The sequence below is a fragment of the Eptesicus fuscus genome, chromosome 5 (genome assembly GCF_027574615.1).
Source record: "Eptesicus fuscus isolate TK198812 chromosome 5, DD_ASM_mEF_20220401, whole genome shotgun sequence".
NCBI lineage: Eukaryota > Metazoa > Chordata > Mammalia > Chiroptera > Vespertilionidae > Eptesicus > Eptesicus fuscus.
Window position 1 is genome coordinate 94674240 of NC_072477.1, and position 19270 is coordinate 94693509.

A 19270-nucleotide genomic window follows, 5' to 3' on the forward strand; every position below is an offset into this window, starting at 1 on the left:
AATTCAAAAATTAACCCTCACATTATCACCTAGTGCTTTTCAACAAGGGTGCCAAACAAGTAAATCAGACATGAATAATCTTTTTAACAAATTGTACTGGGACAACTGGATATTCACAAGCTAAATAATAAAATTAGACATCTAACGCATACCATACATAAAAATGAACTCAAAATGGAAATGCTAAAACTACAAAACTCTTAGAAGGAAACATAGGTGTATATCTTCATAACTGGATTTGGATGTCTTTCTTAGTTGTGAAACCAAAAGATAAAAATAGATTAACTGGACTTCAAAATCAAAAACTTCTGTGCTTTAATAGACACCATCAAGAAAGTGAAAAGGTGAGCTACTGAATGGAAGGAATATTTGAAAATCCTTTATCTAATAAGGAATTTGTATCTAGGATATATGAAGAACTCTTACAACTCAATAATAAAAAATCCAATTAAAATCAGGCAAAGGAATTGAATAGACAGTTCTTCAAAGAAGATATACGAATGGATAATAAGCACAAGAAACGATGGTCAACATTATTAGCCACTAGAAAACTACAAATCAAAACCACAATAAGATGCCACTTCACACCCACCAGGATGGCTACAATCAAGACAGGCAATGACAGTGTTGGCAAGAATGTGGAGGAATTGGAACTCTCATACACTGCATATGAAAATGTAAAATGGTCAGCCACTTTGGAAAACAGTCTGGCTGTTCCTCAAAAGGTTAAAGATATGATCCAGCAATTCCATTTATAAGTATATTCCTAAGAGAATGAAAATATATGTTCACATAAAATCTTGGGCGTGGATGTTTATAGCAGCATTATTAACAATGCCAAAAAGTGGTAACAGAAAGATCCACCAAATGATGAATACACAGAAAAATGTGGTCACTCCAGGCAATGAAATGTTATTCAGCAATAAACAGAGATGAAGTACCGATGATACATGCTACAAAATAGATGTACCTTAAAAACATTATGTTAAATAAAAGAGGCAGTCAGGAAGGACCACATATTGTGTGATCCCATTGACAGGAAATGTGCAGAACAGACAAATCTATAGAGACCAAGAGTACAGTAGTGGTTCCCTAGGGCTCGGAAGAGGAGAGAGTGGACAGACACCCTGCACAGGGTGGTTGCTAAAGGGCAAAGGGTTACTTTTTAAGGTGATGAAAATGTTCTAAAATTGATTTGTGATAATCATTGTATAACTCTTTGAATACAGAAAAAGCCACTGCATTGTACACTTTAAATGAGTGAACTTGCATGGTATGTGCATTATATCTCAATAAAGCTGTTACTCCCCAAAAGTTTTTTATTTGGTGTTGGTGCCTGGGGACCTGTAATGAAATGGTATGCTTCTTATCAGGGTTCAAGATAGGAGAATTAACAGTACATCCTTTTTATAGAAAAGTGATCAGGAAAAAAGCTGTCTTTTTCACTGATATCAAGTCTATAAAATTAATAGAAAAATCTATATTTAACTGCTCAAAGCATCAAATGATATATATTTCCCCAACTTTTGTGGTCCCAAAACTGATTAAAAATTACCTTATGTTTTAATATATTAATCTGAATATCCATTTCAATTTGTTTCGGTTTTAAATCTCCAGGGAAACTAAGCTCTTCATTTTCATATTCATTTAACTTCCTTTTTGTAATTTTTAAGAGTTTCTTTAATCTGCAGAAATGTACAAAATGAGTAAGTCAAATTCTTTAAGGGTACATATTTAATAATTATTTAAACAGATATTATGTTGTCATATAAATCTATAAATTATGTCCTTTCATTTGTTCCAATCTAATATTGTTTGAAACTATACTACTAAATTATAATATTATATAAATAACATGAAAAAAAATTCATGACATATATGATACAGAGTTAATATTGTAACTATACAGAATTCTTATAAATAAGTTATTATTAATATTAATTTTAGTATATTAAATAAAACATTAGCCTATTATTAAATATCAACTAGAAACCAGAAATCACTATCCAAGGTGAAATAGAAAAGCATAATTACATGTGAATGTTTGAAAAGACACGAAAATACCTTTTGATACCTACTGACAACAAGAAGAAAAGAAGAAAAGTACCAACAAAAAGCATCAAGGTGGTCATTCAAAATAGAAAGAGAAGCAAGAAAGAAAAATATTTGAAGTCTGAGTTGAAGGAAAATTTGGAAAGGGGCAGGGCTTTAGAAGAAAGGAAATCAGAGATAATGTGTAACAGTCTCTTCAACAGACTTTTTTTTTTAAATAAAGATTTTAAAACCCATCAACTTTTTCATATATATATATATATTTTTTTTTTCATATATATAATTGATTTCAAAAAGGGAGGGAGAGGGAGAGAGAGAGAGAAGAGAGAAAAATCAATGATGAGAAAGAATCATTGATTGGCTGCTTCCTGCACACCCCACACTGGGGATCGAACATGCAATCCAGGCATGTGCCCTGACCGGGAATCAAACCATGACCTCCTGGTTCATAGGTCAAGGCTCAACCACTGAGCAATACCGGCCAGGCTCAAGACTGTTTTAGGAAGAGATACTTGCTAGCACAATCTTAACAAAATGAAAGAGATACAAAACAACTGTAGAGAAAGACAGTTAAATGAGGAAAAACACTGATGAGAATGAGAGGACAAACTTACTAGTAAAGTGCTCAGCGAATCAACAGGAAGGAAGCCATGTGGGAACTTCCCAGACACTGGGAAAGTCCATTATTATTATTATTATTGTTATTGTTATTATTATTAATTTAATCTTCACCCAAGGATGTTTTTATTGATTTTTAGAGAGAAAGAGGAAAAGCAAGCAAGAGAAACATTCATTAGCTGCCTCCCATGTGTACCCCGACTGGTAATTGAACCCGCAATCTAGGTATGTGTCCTGGCCTGCAATCTAGCCTGTAACCTTTTGGTGCATGGGACAAAGCTCCTACTAACTGAGCCACCGGCCAGGGTCTATTTTTTTTTTTTTTAATGAGATATAAAAACATGATTACACAACTTTTTAAAGTCATATATACATTTTTGTATATGTGATATATTTTATCACTAAAAATGGAGAAAGAAACGTAAGCCAAATCAAGATAATGTTTGATGTTGTTAAGCAATGACAGAGATAGTTTTTTAGATATTAAACTATTTCAATGCTGAAGGAGAGCACACTCCTAAACATAGGAAAGATTACCACAGAGAGCAAAGATACCTTGCAGAAATAAAAATTCAAGGTAGACTTGAAAAGTGCAATTGACAGGATATGCAAAAGGTATCCTCATTACTTTTAGGAATCAGTAAAGACTAAATATAATATTTTGGCACTCAAAAAAGTTTCAGATTGTGCTCTGAGTTTCTTAAGTAAATTTTTTAAATAGGGTAATTTGTTTAATTATGAAAATTACAGAAAGAATATAAATTTGTATTTTGGCTTTAATAAAGTAAAATGACAGTTGAATATTAATGAATGGTAGGAATGTTCTGAAATATTAAAATCTTACCTGGTAATTTCTTTTTCTAATTGATCATTTTTCTTCATTTCTTGATCCAAGCTATATTCCAAAGACTGTTTTGACTCAATATATTTCTTTAACTGTTCCTTTTCATCCTGAGACTTGGAAAAACATTTTTGAAGAAAATTAACTTTTTAAAATCTAGAGACTCACTCTTCTTTCTTAAAAATACAATTTCTCAATAGTTCATGAATAATATGTGTAAACAGGTTTATAAACCTGATGCCAATAAGGTAGACTTAAAAAATAATGACTTCTTACAGCAGCTTAAATTGACTTTATATTTTCATCACTTTTTTTCTGGTATTTAAATTGCCAGCATTTGTTAAAACAGAGGTTTTTACATATAAAATACTAAGTCTTAAAAAAAAAATTGACATTTTAATTTCTAAAGATGCCTTAGAAACATTTTCATCAATAGTTCAAGATATTCTAGGTTGTATTAAATCCCATCTTACTAAGATAATCTTTGAAAAATTCCCATTTCTTTATGACAATCTGACTTTAGGATGAGCTAAAGATCTCATTCTCTGTAAACTTTCTTGCAGAGGTTTCAATTTCTCCTTTTCTATTAAACACGTTTCTTTTTAAATAAAGTTTGTCTTGTCTATATTTCATAAAAACATAACTTTTGATTCTTGAAGCTTTTTCTACCATCCTCTTTTCCCTTTTCATTAAACTCTAACATTCTATAATGCAAGGTCTCATCCGCATATTCATATTTTTAATACTTATTCTCTTCTTTTACATAAGAATCTGATTTTCAATCCTATAATTGCACTAAAAAAATTTGAGGGTCATCTTTTTCTTTAGCCCTGTATCCTGATTTACTTCTCAGCAATAATTGATAACAATGATTACACACACACCCTCCCTCTACTTCTCTAACCCCATTTGTTTCTAAACAGTAACCCTGATGTATAGGACTTGACTCTATTACTTTTTAAAAAATTCTCTCTGAATTCCTTAAACCACAACACTTCAAACCAGATTCCCTAATCGGGGTGGAGGGGCCAATCGGGGGCAGGGCCAGCCAGGTGTAGGCACTGAGGGTGGTTGGTCAGCTGACCCCGCCCCCAATCATGGTCGGGGGGCGGGGGGCGATAAGGGGCAGGGCCAGCCAGGGGAGGGGCCCCACCACCTGGTTGAACTCCCAGTTGCACTCCTGGTCACGGGGACAATTTGCATATTAGCCTTTTATTATCCCTCTAGAGGCCCGGCGCATGAAATTTGTGCACGGGGGGAGGAGGGGACGTCCCTCAGCCTGGCCTGCACCGTCTCCAATCCAGGACCCCTTGGGGGATGTCCGACTGCCTCTCACAATCCGGGACTGCTGGCTCCTAACCACGCACCTGCCTGCCTGCCTGATTGCCCCTAACCACCTCTGCCTGCCTGCCTGATTGCCCCTAACCACCTCTGCCTGCCTGCCTGATCACCCTAACTGCTCCCCTGCTGATCTGATCACCCCTAACCGCCTCTGCCTCGCCCCGCACCTGGGACCCAGGATTCCCTCCTCTGGCCGGTTGCAGGCACCCAGGACCTGGGCCAGCTTCGCCCGGGCCAGCTGCAGCTGCAGGGGACCGTGGGCAGGTGGCTTCACCTGGGTCGCAGCTGCAGGTGCCCGGGACCATGGGGTGGGCAGCTTGTCTCTCTCCAAGGCTGCAGCCTGGCTGGTCCCCATTCCGCTCTTGTGAGCTCATTTGTGCCTGGCTGGTCCCCATTCCTCTCTCCCCAATGTTGAGTATCTGAGCCATTACGGTGTGATGACCATTTGCATATTAGCTCTTTATTATATAGGATCTATACATATAAAACCCTAAGCGACCGGTCAACCGTTTGACTGGTTGACCATTTGACTGGTTGCTATGACGCACACTAACCACTAGGGTGCAGACGCTCAATGCAGGAGCTGCCCCCTGGTGGTCAGTGTGCTCCCACAGCAGAAGTGCCACTCAGCAAGCTTACCAAACGGTGGCAGCAGCAGGCGCAGTGGAGCCTGGATGATCAGGAGCGGCATGGTGCCCAGGCCAGCTCGAGCTCCTCCCCAGCCACCTGCCACTTCGTGCACTACTACATCCCTTGGGGGATGTAGGACTGCCAATTTCAGCCTGGTCCCCCAACATCCCCTGAAGGGTTCTGGGTTGCGAGAGGGTGCAGGCTAGGCTGAGGGACCCCACTGGTGCACGAATCTGTGCACCGGGCCTCTAGTATATAATAAATGCCTAATATGCTAACTGTCCGTTCGTTCGTTCAACCAATCAAAGTGTAACATGCTAATGATATGCTAAGGCCACTCAACCACTCGCTATAACGTGCACTGACCACCAGGATGCAGATGCTCCAACCAGTAGGTTAGCTTGCTGCTGGGGTCCGGCCGATCGGGACAGCAAGATGGGCCAGCCATGCCATGGAGCCCTCCAACGGTCCCTTCCCAGCTGGCCAACCTCCCGCGTCCCTCCCTGGCCCCGATCATGCACTGATGGGGTTCCTTGGCCTGGCCTGCACCCTCTCACAATCCAGGACCCCTTGGGGGATGTTGGAGAGCCGGTTTTGGCCTGATCCCACAGGCCAGGCCGAGGGACACCACTGGTGCACAAATTCGTGCACTGGACCTCGAGTATAGGATAATTTCCTATTCCATAGAGACCTGACCTATGGAAGTTTTCTGAAGTTCTTTTCACGTGCATACTCAACTATATGGTTTGAAGGTTTGAGAAAACTGGAGCTATCTTCTTGCCAATTCAGACTCTTCACCACAATATGGTGTTGGTCAAATATCCTAACCCAGGTAGTATCTGGCATGGGGATTCATGAGATGAGAACCTTTCAGAAAAGTTAGGTCTATTGATTAAATTGGTTGAAATGTTTACTCTATAAATTTTTTATTCACAGGGTAGGCCTTAAGGTGGCTAATAATTCTATGTCATAAACCTAACTGGAATCTACAAAAAATCTCTCATTATTTTTGTATAAGCTTAATCAATTTTGGGTATTCTTACAAATTTTTCAATTTTTGATACCTTAAGAGATTTTTGTATGAAATTTTAAGGTAATAACTCCTGGCACTCTAATTCACAGAAAACTCCTTATTAATATATTGTTTCACTTGTATGGTATGAAAAGTATGCTAATACAATATGACTTATTCATATAAAGTCCAGAAAAAAATAAATTTAAATGTTTCTTCAGCCATAAGAAGGACCAGCCAACACAATGTTCTAGTTCCCCTGATAGGTATACCTTGTATAATGAAACTGCAGGAACCTAGCTATTGAGACGGAAAGAAACTAGTTGGTAGGTGCATCTATCTGGCTGCTCCAACTTCGGGTTCACAGTGCAATCTTCTGATCTTAAATTATAGGTAGCCTCTCCTACAGATGAAAGTATGAATGGCAGAGGAAACCTGTTCTGCTGGGTAATGAGTTATGTAGTTTTCAGCATTCATTAAAAAATTAAAGTACTGGATTACACACCCATCTTTTCTGAGATTGGATTGTTAAATCTTTGAAAGGCTGATTAGCACAAGTGAATAGAAAATAAATAATCTGCAAATTTGCAGTGCTAGAAGTAATATGTTGCTATGTAAGGCCCTGATTGAGCAGCCTTTCCTACTTTTTCATTGGCATCTCTTTTCTTTTTTAAAATCCAGCAAAGGGCCCAGCTGGTGTGGCTCAGTGGTTGAGTGTCTACCTGTGAACCATGAGATCGCAGTCCAAGGCACATGCCCAGGTTGCAAGCTTGATCCCCAGTGTGGGGCATGCATGAAACAGCCAATCAATGATTCTCTCTCATTATTGATGTTTCTATTGCTCTCTCCCTCTCCCTTTCTCTCTGAAATCAATAAAAATATATATTTTTAAAAACTAGAAAAATCCAGCAAAGGGAAAAAATATACTCCTTTTAAAAAACACTTGTATAATGACCTAGTATTCATTCTTGATGAAGAGAACAAATTAGAACATTAAAAGTAATTCATTTACAAAATCTCACTGAAGGGTTTATATTACAAGAGAAATTGAGAATTGTAGATTAAATCATTACTCAAATTTCTGGACTCAAATAAATATTTATAATGTCTATATCAGCATTATTAACAATAGCCAGAAGCTGGAAAAACCCATATGTTAGACAAATGAATAGATAAAGAAAATGTGATATATATCAAATATTGCTTCTGGACTACCACAATCTTTTTATTAAAATCTTACTATAAAGACCATTAATTTTATGAATTCAGTAAATTTCCTCTATAAAGAGGAATTACATTACTAGAAGCAAGTATTACCATATGAATACAATAAATACTTTAATCAGTGAGACTTTCATGATGTCCAAAATATCTTATATACTACTACTAGAGAAATAAAAATTCATTTTTAGTATGTGGAAATTAAGAGATTGACTTACCGAATTGTTTCCCGACAGGTTTGTCTGAAGCTGTTCAATTTTGTGTTCTTGCTTTTTTATTGTAACTTTTAACTTGGCATTTTCAATTTCAAGCCTAAAATGTATATTTTACAATAGTTATTCTCACACATAGATATAAAAAATACCAAATAATTTCTGAAAAAGACTTCTGAAGGTGCAATTACATAAAATCTTAAAATTTGAAAAGTAGATGATTTGGCAATTAGGCCATATTTCTAGTTGTGTTTTGTGGGTAATGTGCAAAATTTAGAGATAATGTACACAAATTATGCATTTCAAAATAGCTCAAAGCTGAAATATTTATCCAGCTTAACACAGATGTTTTTCCTACAATAATTGATCTAATTCTCATATGATACTGCTCATCTGCTTTATAAATATTTTCTGTGCTGTCTTAAATTATACTTTTGCACGTGATCTTGCGTCTCCTCAGCACATCTTACGGCCGCAGTACATCGATCTTGTGCTTCTTGCAACTAAAATAAAGGGGAAAAAAATACTTTTAACTACTGATAGTCTAGTACAAATCTACCAGTTTTTGTAACTAAAATGTTATTGCAACACAGCCACACTCTTTCATGTGCATTTTTTTATGGCTACTTTGTGCCAAACAGCAGAGCTGAGTTGTGACAACAGAGACCTCATGGCCCACAAAGCCTAAAATATTTACTACCTGGCCCTTTCCAGAAAAGTTCACAACCTCTCCGCTAGTACTAAAACAAAAACATTATTCAGGTTTTAAAATTATATGTATCAAATAAATATACAAATTTATAAATTGGTCAAATGGGTTAAAACAGAAAATTACCCTATGATAAACATTTGTATTTTGTATTTGAAGCACCTCATCAACTATAATTTTAAGTATTCACAAATGTGAATGGCCATGGCTATTCCAGTGCTTATGAGAGTTAACATGCCACTTTCATTGACACCTAGAAGTTTCATGGAATAGCTTGAGAGGCAGACTCTAAGCAGGAGCCAGAATGTCTGGGTTTGCATCCCAAGTCCCCCATTTATTAGCTGTGCGAACTTGAGCAAGTCACTTAAATTTCCTGTGTCAGTTTCTTCATCTGTAAAATGGAGATAATAATGCATTTACCTTACTAGGATGTTGGGAAGATTAAATTGGGAACATATGTAAAGTACTTAGAAGAGTATGTGGCCCATGGCATACGCTAAGGGTCTGTAGTTAGCATTATTATTATTGTTGCTATATTTTATGTTCTAATAAAATTTTATACTTTAGGCAAATGGTATGTCAATTTGATCTCTTGTACAAGTTACTCTGAAATCATTCTTCATACCATTGACTGTGGCAGCCAATGGGGAGCAGGAGGCCCAGTACTTCAAAAAGCTTTCACCAATTCTACTAGCCAACAGTACTTTTCTGCTTATAATAATTTATAACATACTTCCTCTTTGCACTTATCAGTGGGCAATCATCTCGAGCTACAATGCAAACAGTACCTCCTGGACTGAGTACATGACTTATAGGAGAAAACTGCTAACATGGAGATAATTATATAAATACAGGTGTGTTTTTTATTGCTAAATCCAAGTTCCCAAATCCATTCATTTCCAGGAACTGTTTATGTTGGGCTGTTTTAGTAAGTACTCTGATGAGTACATTAAGGTGATGTGGTATAGCATACCAGAAAAGCCATTCCAGAGTTTGCAAAGTGCTATAAATCTGTAAATCCCAGTTCTGGCTGCATAGTCAAGGAAGGCTGATTTATATATATTTTTTTTCTTACAGTGAGGGTAAAAAAGATGAGCTTCTGATTAAACAATTCTCTATTATATTTATATTTAATTGCTTAAAATACATTGAAAATAAATGATTATGTCAACATCTACAAGAAGAAAGTATGGTGTAGTATAAAGTATTTAATTTTATCCTAACAATAGTTAAGCTAAAATATTTTCAAGTTATACAAGGATAGGAATCATCATATCTAATAATATGCCCCAAAGACAAACTTATACTTAGACAAGATTATCTTTCGTGAAAATAATTTAAAAAATGTAAAACTGAGGGCCAAATTGTTCTGGACAGACAAGATGACAAGTGTTGAAAAGAATGAGGTCAATGAGTGTTTGAACAGTCAGAGCATGCTTCATGGAGAAGGAGAGATTGGGAGCCAGGTCTGAATACATGCAGGATTAAGCAAGAAGAATAGAGACTGAAAAGACAGAGTGGATAACATGAGTAAAGGCCAAGAGATGCTGAAATCAGCCCAGTTCTCTCAGAGGAGAAAATCCAATGCCAGGGAAAGAAAAACATGCTCACATAATAACTTGTGCCCTAATGTACATAGAATTATTAACAGCCAAAAAGTGAGAACAATACAAAGTTCCATCAACTGATGAATGGATAAGTGGTTGAGCCACACAACGAGGTATCATTCTGAGAAAAAAATACATAAAATAGTGATGTGTCATAATATGGATGAACCTTTAACATGTGACAGGAAGTCAAAGAAGCCAGTCACAAAGGGCTGCGATTTGTGAGACTGCACATATATGAGATACACAGAACAGGCAAATCTAGAGAGACAGAAAGTAGACTGGTTGTGGCCTGGTGCAGGGCGAGATGAGAAGCTGGTAGTGACAGCTAAAAGGTGTGGAGTTTGTTATTTTGGAATAATACAAATATTCTATAATTGACTGAGGTGACAGGTAGACAACTCTCTAAATATGTCAAAAATGTTGAAATGTACAATTTAAATGAGCAAATTATATGATATGTGAATTATATAAATACAGGTGTGTTTTTTAATCCAATGGTGGATCTAATTTTCATTTTCTTAATTGTCTGTTGTGGATGTACATATTATAATGATCTGAATATTTCCATGCTTTTATAATATTTCTAAGGGAGAGAAATGAAGGCTATGCCTACTTCAACTGTTTTGTATAATGAACTTCCTGTACAAGTTATTCTGAAATCTGTGATATAAATAGATTCTATATCCATTCACCAAAGTGAAGATAAGAAATAAAACAATTTTCTGCAACATCCCATTAAATATTATCCTCTGATTTCACCTGACTGTCTCATCATGATAATGGAGATATCACTAAAGTTATTCTTTAGTAGAAAAACTCTCTTGACTTCCATGAAGAATGATGCATTTTTCTCAACTTTCCTAAGGGTAAATATTATTAAGAGAAAAAAAAACTATAAAATATAAGTGGCAGAATTAAAGCCAGGGTCTCAGAAATAAACACATTATAAAGACAATAAAATTATAATTAATTACAATAAAAATACAAAAGAAAGCTGCCCATGAAAAGCAGTACCCTAAAACACTTTGTTATTTAACCAGCTATAGATTAACTGATGACAGGCTAAATTTCATACATACCTGACTTCTGATTTGATCTAGTTCCTTCTTTAACTCTTGTTTCTCATCTTCTAAATTCATACGATAACGTGATGTAACCTCCAATGAAGCCTCCGACATAGACTGTTTTTTTAGTGTATCAGCCAGTTCTTGTTGAAGTTGTCTCACAACTGCCTAGGTAAGATATTTCTGATTTTATAAATTACATTATTATTAAGTTATGTTAATAATAAATAACTTCACATACAGGATGAAGCAAAAGAAGGTTTACAGTTGTGAATACGTGAAACACAGACTTTATTCTTGTATTGTTATTTTATTAATTATTGTATTATTCTCTGTCTGAACAACTATAAACCTACCTTTGCCCCATTCTGTTTGTACTTTGTTAGAATCATATATTATTAGCATAATATATAACTGGAAAAATATCACCACCTACATCCATTTGCTTTCTTTTTCTCATATGGACACATTCCTGTTTGCTCAATCAGGTTAAAGACAGAGAAAATGTAATCCTCTTGCCTAATCAGTATTAGGTTACTTAGACAATTGATTCAACCCCCCTCTTAATTCCCCCCTCATGAATCTCAAATCTTTACAATCTACTGATGTCTGAAAGAAAAATGGGTACGTAGGTGAATCAAGTGGTAGGAAATTCAATACTGCAGAACATTCTCTTTTTTCTTTTATCAGAGGCTTCAAGTATTCAAGTAACTTTAGAGTTCCTTGCATATTCAATCTCCTGCTCAAATTCTTCCAATAGTTTCCGATCTTAGAAGAAAAGTGAAGTCATTCCAATGGTCTTGGCCTCCCTCCCTGCTACACATAAATCCTGCCACCCCTCACTAGTCTGAATAGAGATACAATGCCAAATTAATAAGTCACAGAAAGCTACAATTTTCTCTTTGGAGAAACTTATCTCCAAACGATAGTAAGTTCGCCTTGAAATGAGAAATATGAGTAAATTACTTGTAAAAATATTCAAAGAAAATTGCAAATAGCAGTGGAAAGATTGAATCAAGTATAGTTTTGCTAAAATTCGTCATACTTGACCCAAAATATGATTTAATTAAGTAGATGCTTCTAAAGAATTGAGAGGTCATAAGAATATATTACTTGAGACTGAAACACTACCAAATTTAATTCAAATTGACATGAATAAAAATAACATTATAACTACTAAAATGTATAAGAAGCCACTGAAGGAAAGATACTATGAGATACAACATCTACACTTCAGTTCACCTGGGAAATCTGAACTTAACTGTCAAGATAATATATTTAATTGAATCTTAATTTCAAAATGATAATTTTAGGTATAGCATTTCCATTTATCCGCTTTCCAATGGTATTAAAATATGGTGACAGAAAGATTAAAATTATTATTTATCAGTATAAGACTAAATTATTAATATCAATCTATAAACCTATTAACAATCTATAACTTAAACTCTTAAAATTTCATGGGCAACACAATGTCTCTACTCAAAACAAAGTACCTCTCAGGTTTAATGTTCATTTGCTGGATACAATGTCTTCTTTTAAGCTGATCGAGCAAACGCATTTGTAATCTATATATTTTTAATATTCAGCTAGATTCAACAATTAGCCATCATCAAATATTACTTTGAATTTTCTTTTAGGAAATTTGAAAAATATTTACCTTTCAGGATACTTACATCTCTTTCCACTTTATCATTTTCATACTGATGCATTCTTTCTTTTAAATGATTACATTCATTGATTAACTCCTTATTTCTTTCATTCAGCAGAAGACCTTGCTTTTCACTTTCAGCTTGAAATATTTTTATGATATCCTGAAACTGATCTTGGATATTAATGACTGTCTTTTCTTTACTGTCAGCTTTGTTGTGAGCATCATCCAGGTGCTGTCGGAGCAACATATTTTCACTCTGTAGGTGAGATAACCTCTCCTCTAAGGATCCCTGCTTTCCAACATATTTATTCACTTTACCTTGTTCCTTTTGATACAGGTGTTCAATTTCCTTCTTTTGACACTGTGTTTGGCTTAGGTCTCTTTGTACACCTTCTAAAACCAATGTTCTTTCTCTGAGAGCATCTCTTGTGTGATGAAGCTCAATTTCTAGGCTATTGAATTTACTTTCTGCTTTAGAAAGTTGTTGAGAAAGAACTTCATTGTTATCTTTTAGGTTAGACATATCAAAATTCATTTTGTCCCGTAAACAAAACCATTCATCTCTTTCTCGCTGGAAAGCAAATTGTAGGTCTTTCTTTGATGTCTGACAGTGCTCATAATCCTGTATAGCAGTAGCCAGTCTAGACCGGTATGATTCAACTTCTGCTTCCAGTCTTTCTCTGTTTTGTTTTTCATTCTCCAGTTTAGAGTTTAGCATTGTATTCTCAGCCGTCAGAACACCAAGCTGTCCGTTATGTTGAAATATTGTTTTTGTTAATGTTTCCTCATTCAGTTTTATTGTCTTTTGAAGATGGTCATTCTTTTCTTTGACAATTGCAATGTCCTCAAAATATTTCTTTTCCATTTCCTGGTTTTGATTTTTTACTGTGTCTATTTCCAGTCTTAGCTTGGTAATTTCATCCTGAAACATGTGATTTTCATGCAACAAAGTTTTTTCTTTTTCATAACTATCGGAAACCTAAGTAAAACAAAGAAGACTTTAAGCGAAAATTCATTGAAATGACATATCATGATATCTTCTGAAATTAAAGGATAACCTGTATGTTTATATAATAAAAAAGGTTGCAATAAGTGGTTATCCCACTAGAAAAAAATGGAGTTGGATCCAAACCTCCAAATTTATACAATTCCCCAAAGTTCTAATTTAATCTAAGATGATGAATCCATGAAAGTGAAAAAGGAATCATGAGAGAATTTTTAAGAGTCTCAAAATTAGAAAGGCCTTTCTCTGAATTATCACAAACCCAGAAGGCATAAAATAAAAGATTAATAAATCTGATTACATTTAAAAATTGAGTGTATGGTCTCAGCCCTGGCAGTGTGGCTCAGTTGGTTGGAGCATCATCCCATGGACCAAAGGGTCTCAGGTTTGATCCCCAGTCAGGCCTTGTGCAGGAAGCAACCAATCGATGTTTCTCTTCACACTGATGTTTCTCTCTCTCTCTCTCTCTCTCTTCCTTGTTCTCTCTCTAAAACTTATTTTAAAAACTTAAACAAACAAGAAACTGAAAGAAAATGTTCATAGGATTTTGTTCTCTCTCTAAAACCTATTTTAAAAACTTAAACAAGAAACTGAAAGAAAAGGTTCATAGGATTTATTTTAGCAGGTAGAAATCTTTAAAATAAAGTAAATAAATATTGATTGTACACTCTGAATATATAGCTACCCCACAGTAAGAATATTAACCCTGCATATATTAGGACAGATTAAATTTCCTATAATTCTTTTTTTTCCCTGAGAATATCCCATAGATATACTACTTCTCTAATATTTTCATAGTCAGTTATAAGAACTACATCTACTAATAACTGATCATCTAGGCATTGTCCTAAGCACTTGTACATCTATCACTGAACTCATTCATTTATAGACAATCTTGAATGGAGAGGTTAAAAAAACAAGCAAATTCAGGATTTTGTGTATTGTGCACAAACACAGAGATATGCTTTTAAAACCCTCTATACTTTCCATTATATTCAGTATTGGTTTTTTAAATATATGCACACAAATTCATGCACAAGAGCATTTGAAAATTACTGAATAAAATACCTCAGAATTCATTTTCTTACGAGCTATTTCTATCTCCTTTTCTTTGCATAGGTGATTGGTCAGAATTCCATCTTGTAATATTCTGGCATTCTGTTCTCGAGAGAGTTGCCTCTGAATGTCATTTCGCTCTTCTACAACCTAGAGACACATTTCATTAGTTTTTTGCACTCATACCAATTAGGAAGTTATAAGCTTAGAGCAGAACCTTTAAAAAACTGTTAAAAGAAGATAGCCTTTTCAAACACAAGGATCTTAACTTCCATGAAAAACTCAAATCTAAACCTAAATCACAGCTAACTTGTTAAAGAGCAAAAAAAAAAACAGTACTGTGAAATGTCTTTACGAAACATTTGACTTCTATCACGGTCTCAAGGCAACTTAGCCTGCACGTTAAACATTTTAAAAAGCCAAAATTAATGTTTATGTTAATGGTTAAACTCAATTTACCTTCCATTTCTTCATTTAGAAAGGATAAACATAGCATTTATTAGATGTCAAAAGTTGCAATAAATTGATAGTTTTAATTATATGTGTCATAGTTCATATTTTGAGTGAGAGAACATTTTTGAATTGTTTTACACTTAAATAATACATATTAAACCAAGGGGATATTATAAATATTGATGAAATACTGTAAGAAATAAGAAATTTTACCAAAGATAAATTTACCTGATTTAAATTCTTTCTTACAATTTTCAATTCCATCTCTAGTGTTCTAAGAGTGGTTTCAAGTTGTTGGTTCGCTTCAACTTCTTTAATGTATTGCTCTTCTTTATTTCTCAACTGCTCCCTAATTTTGTCATATAACAAATCAGAATTTCTTCTCTTCTCTTTTTCTTCTTTTAAGGTAAATCTGCAGTTAAATACACTTATCTTAAAATTCATTTTATTAGAAAATAAAATGTTCATTTTATAATATGGTTGTACATATGTTGGTTTATTATCCTAATTAAATTCCTATGTTCTTGCATTTTTTTCCTTGCCAGGTCTCATGTTTTTATTTCTCACTTAAATCTCTTCCAAAAGTTATATATACCTGAAAGGCAGCAATGAGAAAACATTCTTCTACTTAGTAAGCTTTAGTCAATAATAACTCTGGTAAATAATATAGGAAAGAAAATGTGAAATTATTCAGTGAAGGTAAAGTTGAAATTAGCCTATTCCCACAGTCATAATTACTCTTCCATTAGGAAAAATAACTTAGTTACTAATTAAAAAGAGCAGTTGTTTACAAACAAGTTTATAAATTCACTAGAAATAAAATTTGAGCTTGACAAAATATATAGGTACCCCTAAAATGATTTACAGTGAAAGGCAGCATCTGCAGATGTCTTTTACAGAAGACATATCCACTGACTACTGTACTCTAAGACTAGTCTAGGGAGTCTTTATCTGTTACTCTATACTTTTTGTTTCTTTTTTTTAGAAGACTTTCTTCTTCGTCAAGGATATGCTTACTGATTTGAAAAAGAGGGAGGGAGGGAGAGGGAGAAGAAGAGAGAGAGAGAGAGAGAGAGAGAGAGAGAGAGAGAGAGAAACATCATCGTGAAAAAGAACACTGATTGGTTGCCCTGACCGGGGATCAAACACACAACCTAGGTATGTGCCTTGACCAGGAATTGAACCCACAACCTTTAGGTGTATGGGACGATGCTCCAACCAACTGAGCCACACCTTCTCTTGTCGGTCATTATTTACTTTATAGTTCACTTTATAATCCTTATTAGAACAAAATAGAATTCATATTAAGTCAACAATAAAGAGTATGGACCTTTCAGTATGGACCTTTTAATTAATTTTATCTATGTATAAGATGCTGAATAAACTAATCAGTCATCACTTTCTATTTTACTTTTCATTTCATGCATATATTAAAACTAAAACTGCATTAGTTTTTTTTAATTTTCTGTCTTGATAAAAATGGTCATTTAATAACTCTGTTGGTGTGAACTACCTTGATAACAATTTAGAAATATGAATAAAAATCCTTTTTAAAAGTTTTTACATGTAACCAAATACTAATACTTTATTAAATAATTTATTCAGAGTATATAATAAAAAATGTAGAAATAAACATATATGAGACATTCCTGGAAGCATTAATTATAATACACAATAATGAAAAACAACCAAAATTCAATTTATTAAATAAATAATGAGGTTTCCATTTGGTGAACTTCTACATTGTTATTCAAATGATATATAAAAATATACATTAACTTATTACTAGAAGTATGCACTATTAAAAATTGCTATATTATTTCCAAAAATGACATACTCCATACTACTAAAGAAGTGTTCTTCCCTATAAAATCTTAGAAGGTAAGAAGGCAGTTGAAAAACTTTTCCTACATATATGTAGAATAAAAGTAAATATTCAAATATTTCTTTAAAATCAAATTATTCAATACCTCAAATTGCAGAGTTCTTGTTCCCATTCCACTTTTTGATGCTCTAATTGTGATTTCATTTCTTTTGTTTCTGATAGCTCCTTCTGTAGTCCACTAATCCTCTTTTCCATTTTTTTAATTTTCCCAGTAAGCAGTTCACAGTGATTTTTTCTAAGTTCTATTAATCTTTCATATGAAAGAACTGCATCCTGGATTTTCAATAAGCTAATAGAATCTGCATAAGAAAGAAAACAAGAAAATAGAAAAATATATGAATTATATTTGTACATAAAGAACTGTGCATATTCACATTCATTCATACATTGAAGGGTACCTATCCTGTGGAATACTAAGCTCTGCAGATAAAACAGACAAAACCCCTGGCTCTTATTTAGCGTAAAGTCTAGCAGCGGAGAAAGACAAATAAACTGATCATCATAAATCAGATATATACATAGAAAACAGAGTTCTATGGTTACATAACAGAACTTGACCTAGACTGGGCCCAGGGAAGATTTCCCAGGAGGGGATGGCTACACTGACAAAGGCAGGATGAGCAGGAAGCAATCTGACAAAGGAGGAAGGAGAGCAGTCTAGACACTCTACAGCACCTGCAAAAGTTCTATGCAATCTGCTTCTAGCAAGATGGAGCAACAGGTACTGATTTATCTTCCTACCTGAAACAAGCCAAAACAAAACAGACATAACACATTAAAAACTTACTTTCAAGACAATGGACTTCAAGTAATAAAGGCAATGATTCCTGAAACAAATGAAGTGAGCCTAATGAATGTCCCAGCTCACTGCCTTGAGAGAATTTCCAGGCCACAAAGCAGGAAGAAGGAACTGAGGCAGAGTCCACCAGACTCCTTGACTTAGGGGATGAAGCTGAGGGTCTGGTAAACAAAGGCAGGTAGAGATCACAGGTCTGGACCCTGAGGAGGAGGGAGTAGAACAGAAAAACCCTAGAGATCTGCAGAGGGTACTCAGCTGAGTAATGCATAGTGCATACTTGTGAGGAAATCACTTGAGACCGAGGAAAACAAACATGTGAAAAGAGTAGAGGAAACAGTGCCTGGTGCTCACTCAGCACCAGGAATAGTGTCTATTCCCATTAGCCAGGCTGAAAAACTCGTAACTCACAGGACAAGGAATAGAGTAGGCAGGAAGGTCTCTCCTTAGTAGTGGGGAATAATTAGTCCTTAGTCAAGCACTGCTCTGGATTCACCTAACAAATCATAAGAGCAAGACCAAAAAGGATCAAACTGTTTTTAAGTAACTCAACTATATACCAAAACAAGCTAAAAAAAATATAGATAGAGGCATGAAACCTATATTCTAAAACTCAAATAGCACTTATAGAGATGCAAATTATAATGTCTGATATGAAAAATATGCTGGGTGGGAATAAATGCATATTAGAACCGAGGAGGTTCCCGGGACCCAGGTATGTATGCAAATTAACCGCCATCTTTGTTGGGTTAAATTGCATACTCTGATTGGCTGCTGGGTCAAAATAGTAATGAAGATTTTTTTTTGTGGGGGAGGAGAAAATGGAGACCAAATAGGCAGACCTGTCGGGCACCCCATCCCAGGGCCAGGCTGGAAATACAACTAAATGGGAGAACATTCATCTGGAATTTCCAACTGTGGTCCAGCTGAGGAGGTGACTTATACCAAGGAAGGACAGAAAACACCTGGGGAGGGGTAGAAAGGGCGAGATCTCGAGAGGTGGGCAGCCCCGCGAGGAGGGACCTGAGCTACGGGGAGAACTGCTCCGGGAGCAGAGGCAGGGCTCCACACACAGGCAGGAGGTGGCAGAGGGGAGCTGACCAGCAGCACTTC

The 19270-nt window shown here is 35.2% G+C and overlaps 1 protein-coding gene across 1 annotated transcript in view; it reads right to left on the reverse strand.

Annotated features, from left to right (window-relative positions):
• ANKRD26 (ankyrin repeat domain containing 26) overlaps nt 1-19270 on the reverse strand; it is a 111164-nt gene that overhangs the window by 27338 nt on the left and 64556 nt on the right. Inside the window, exons 20-28 of the mRNA XM_054716586.1 lie at nt 17447-17660; nt 15705-15888; nt 15036-15173; nt 12987-13943; nt 11326-11478; nt 8360-8430; nt 7934-8027; nt 3515-3627; nt 1556-1685 (exon numbers count right to left, since the gene is read on the reverse strand). Coding sequence (XP_054572561.1) covers nt 1556-1685; nt 3515-3627; nt 7934-8027; nt 8360-8430; nt 11326-11478; nt 12987-13943; nt 15036-15173; nt 15705-15888; nt 17447-17660 — 2054 coding nt within the window. The remainder of the gene's footprint in view (nt 1-1555; nt 1686-3514; nt 3628-7933; nt 8028-8359; nt 8431-11325; nt 11479-12986; nt 13944-15035; nt 15174-15704; nt 15889-17446; nt 17661-19270) is intronic.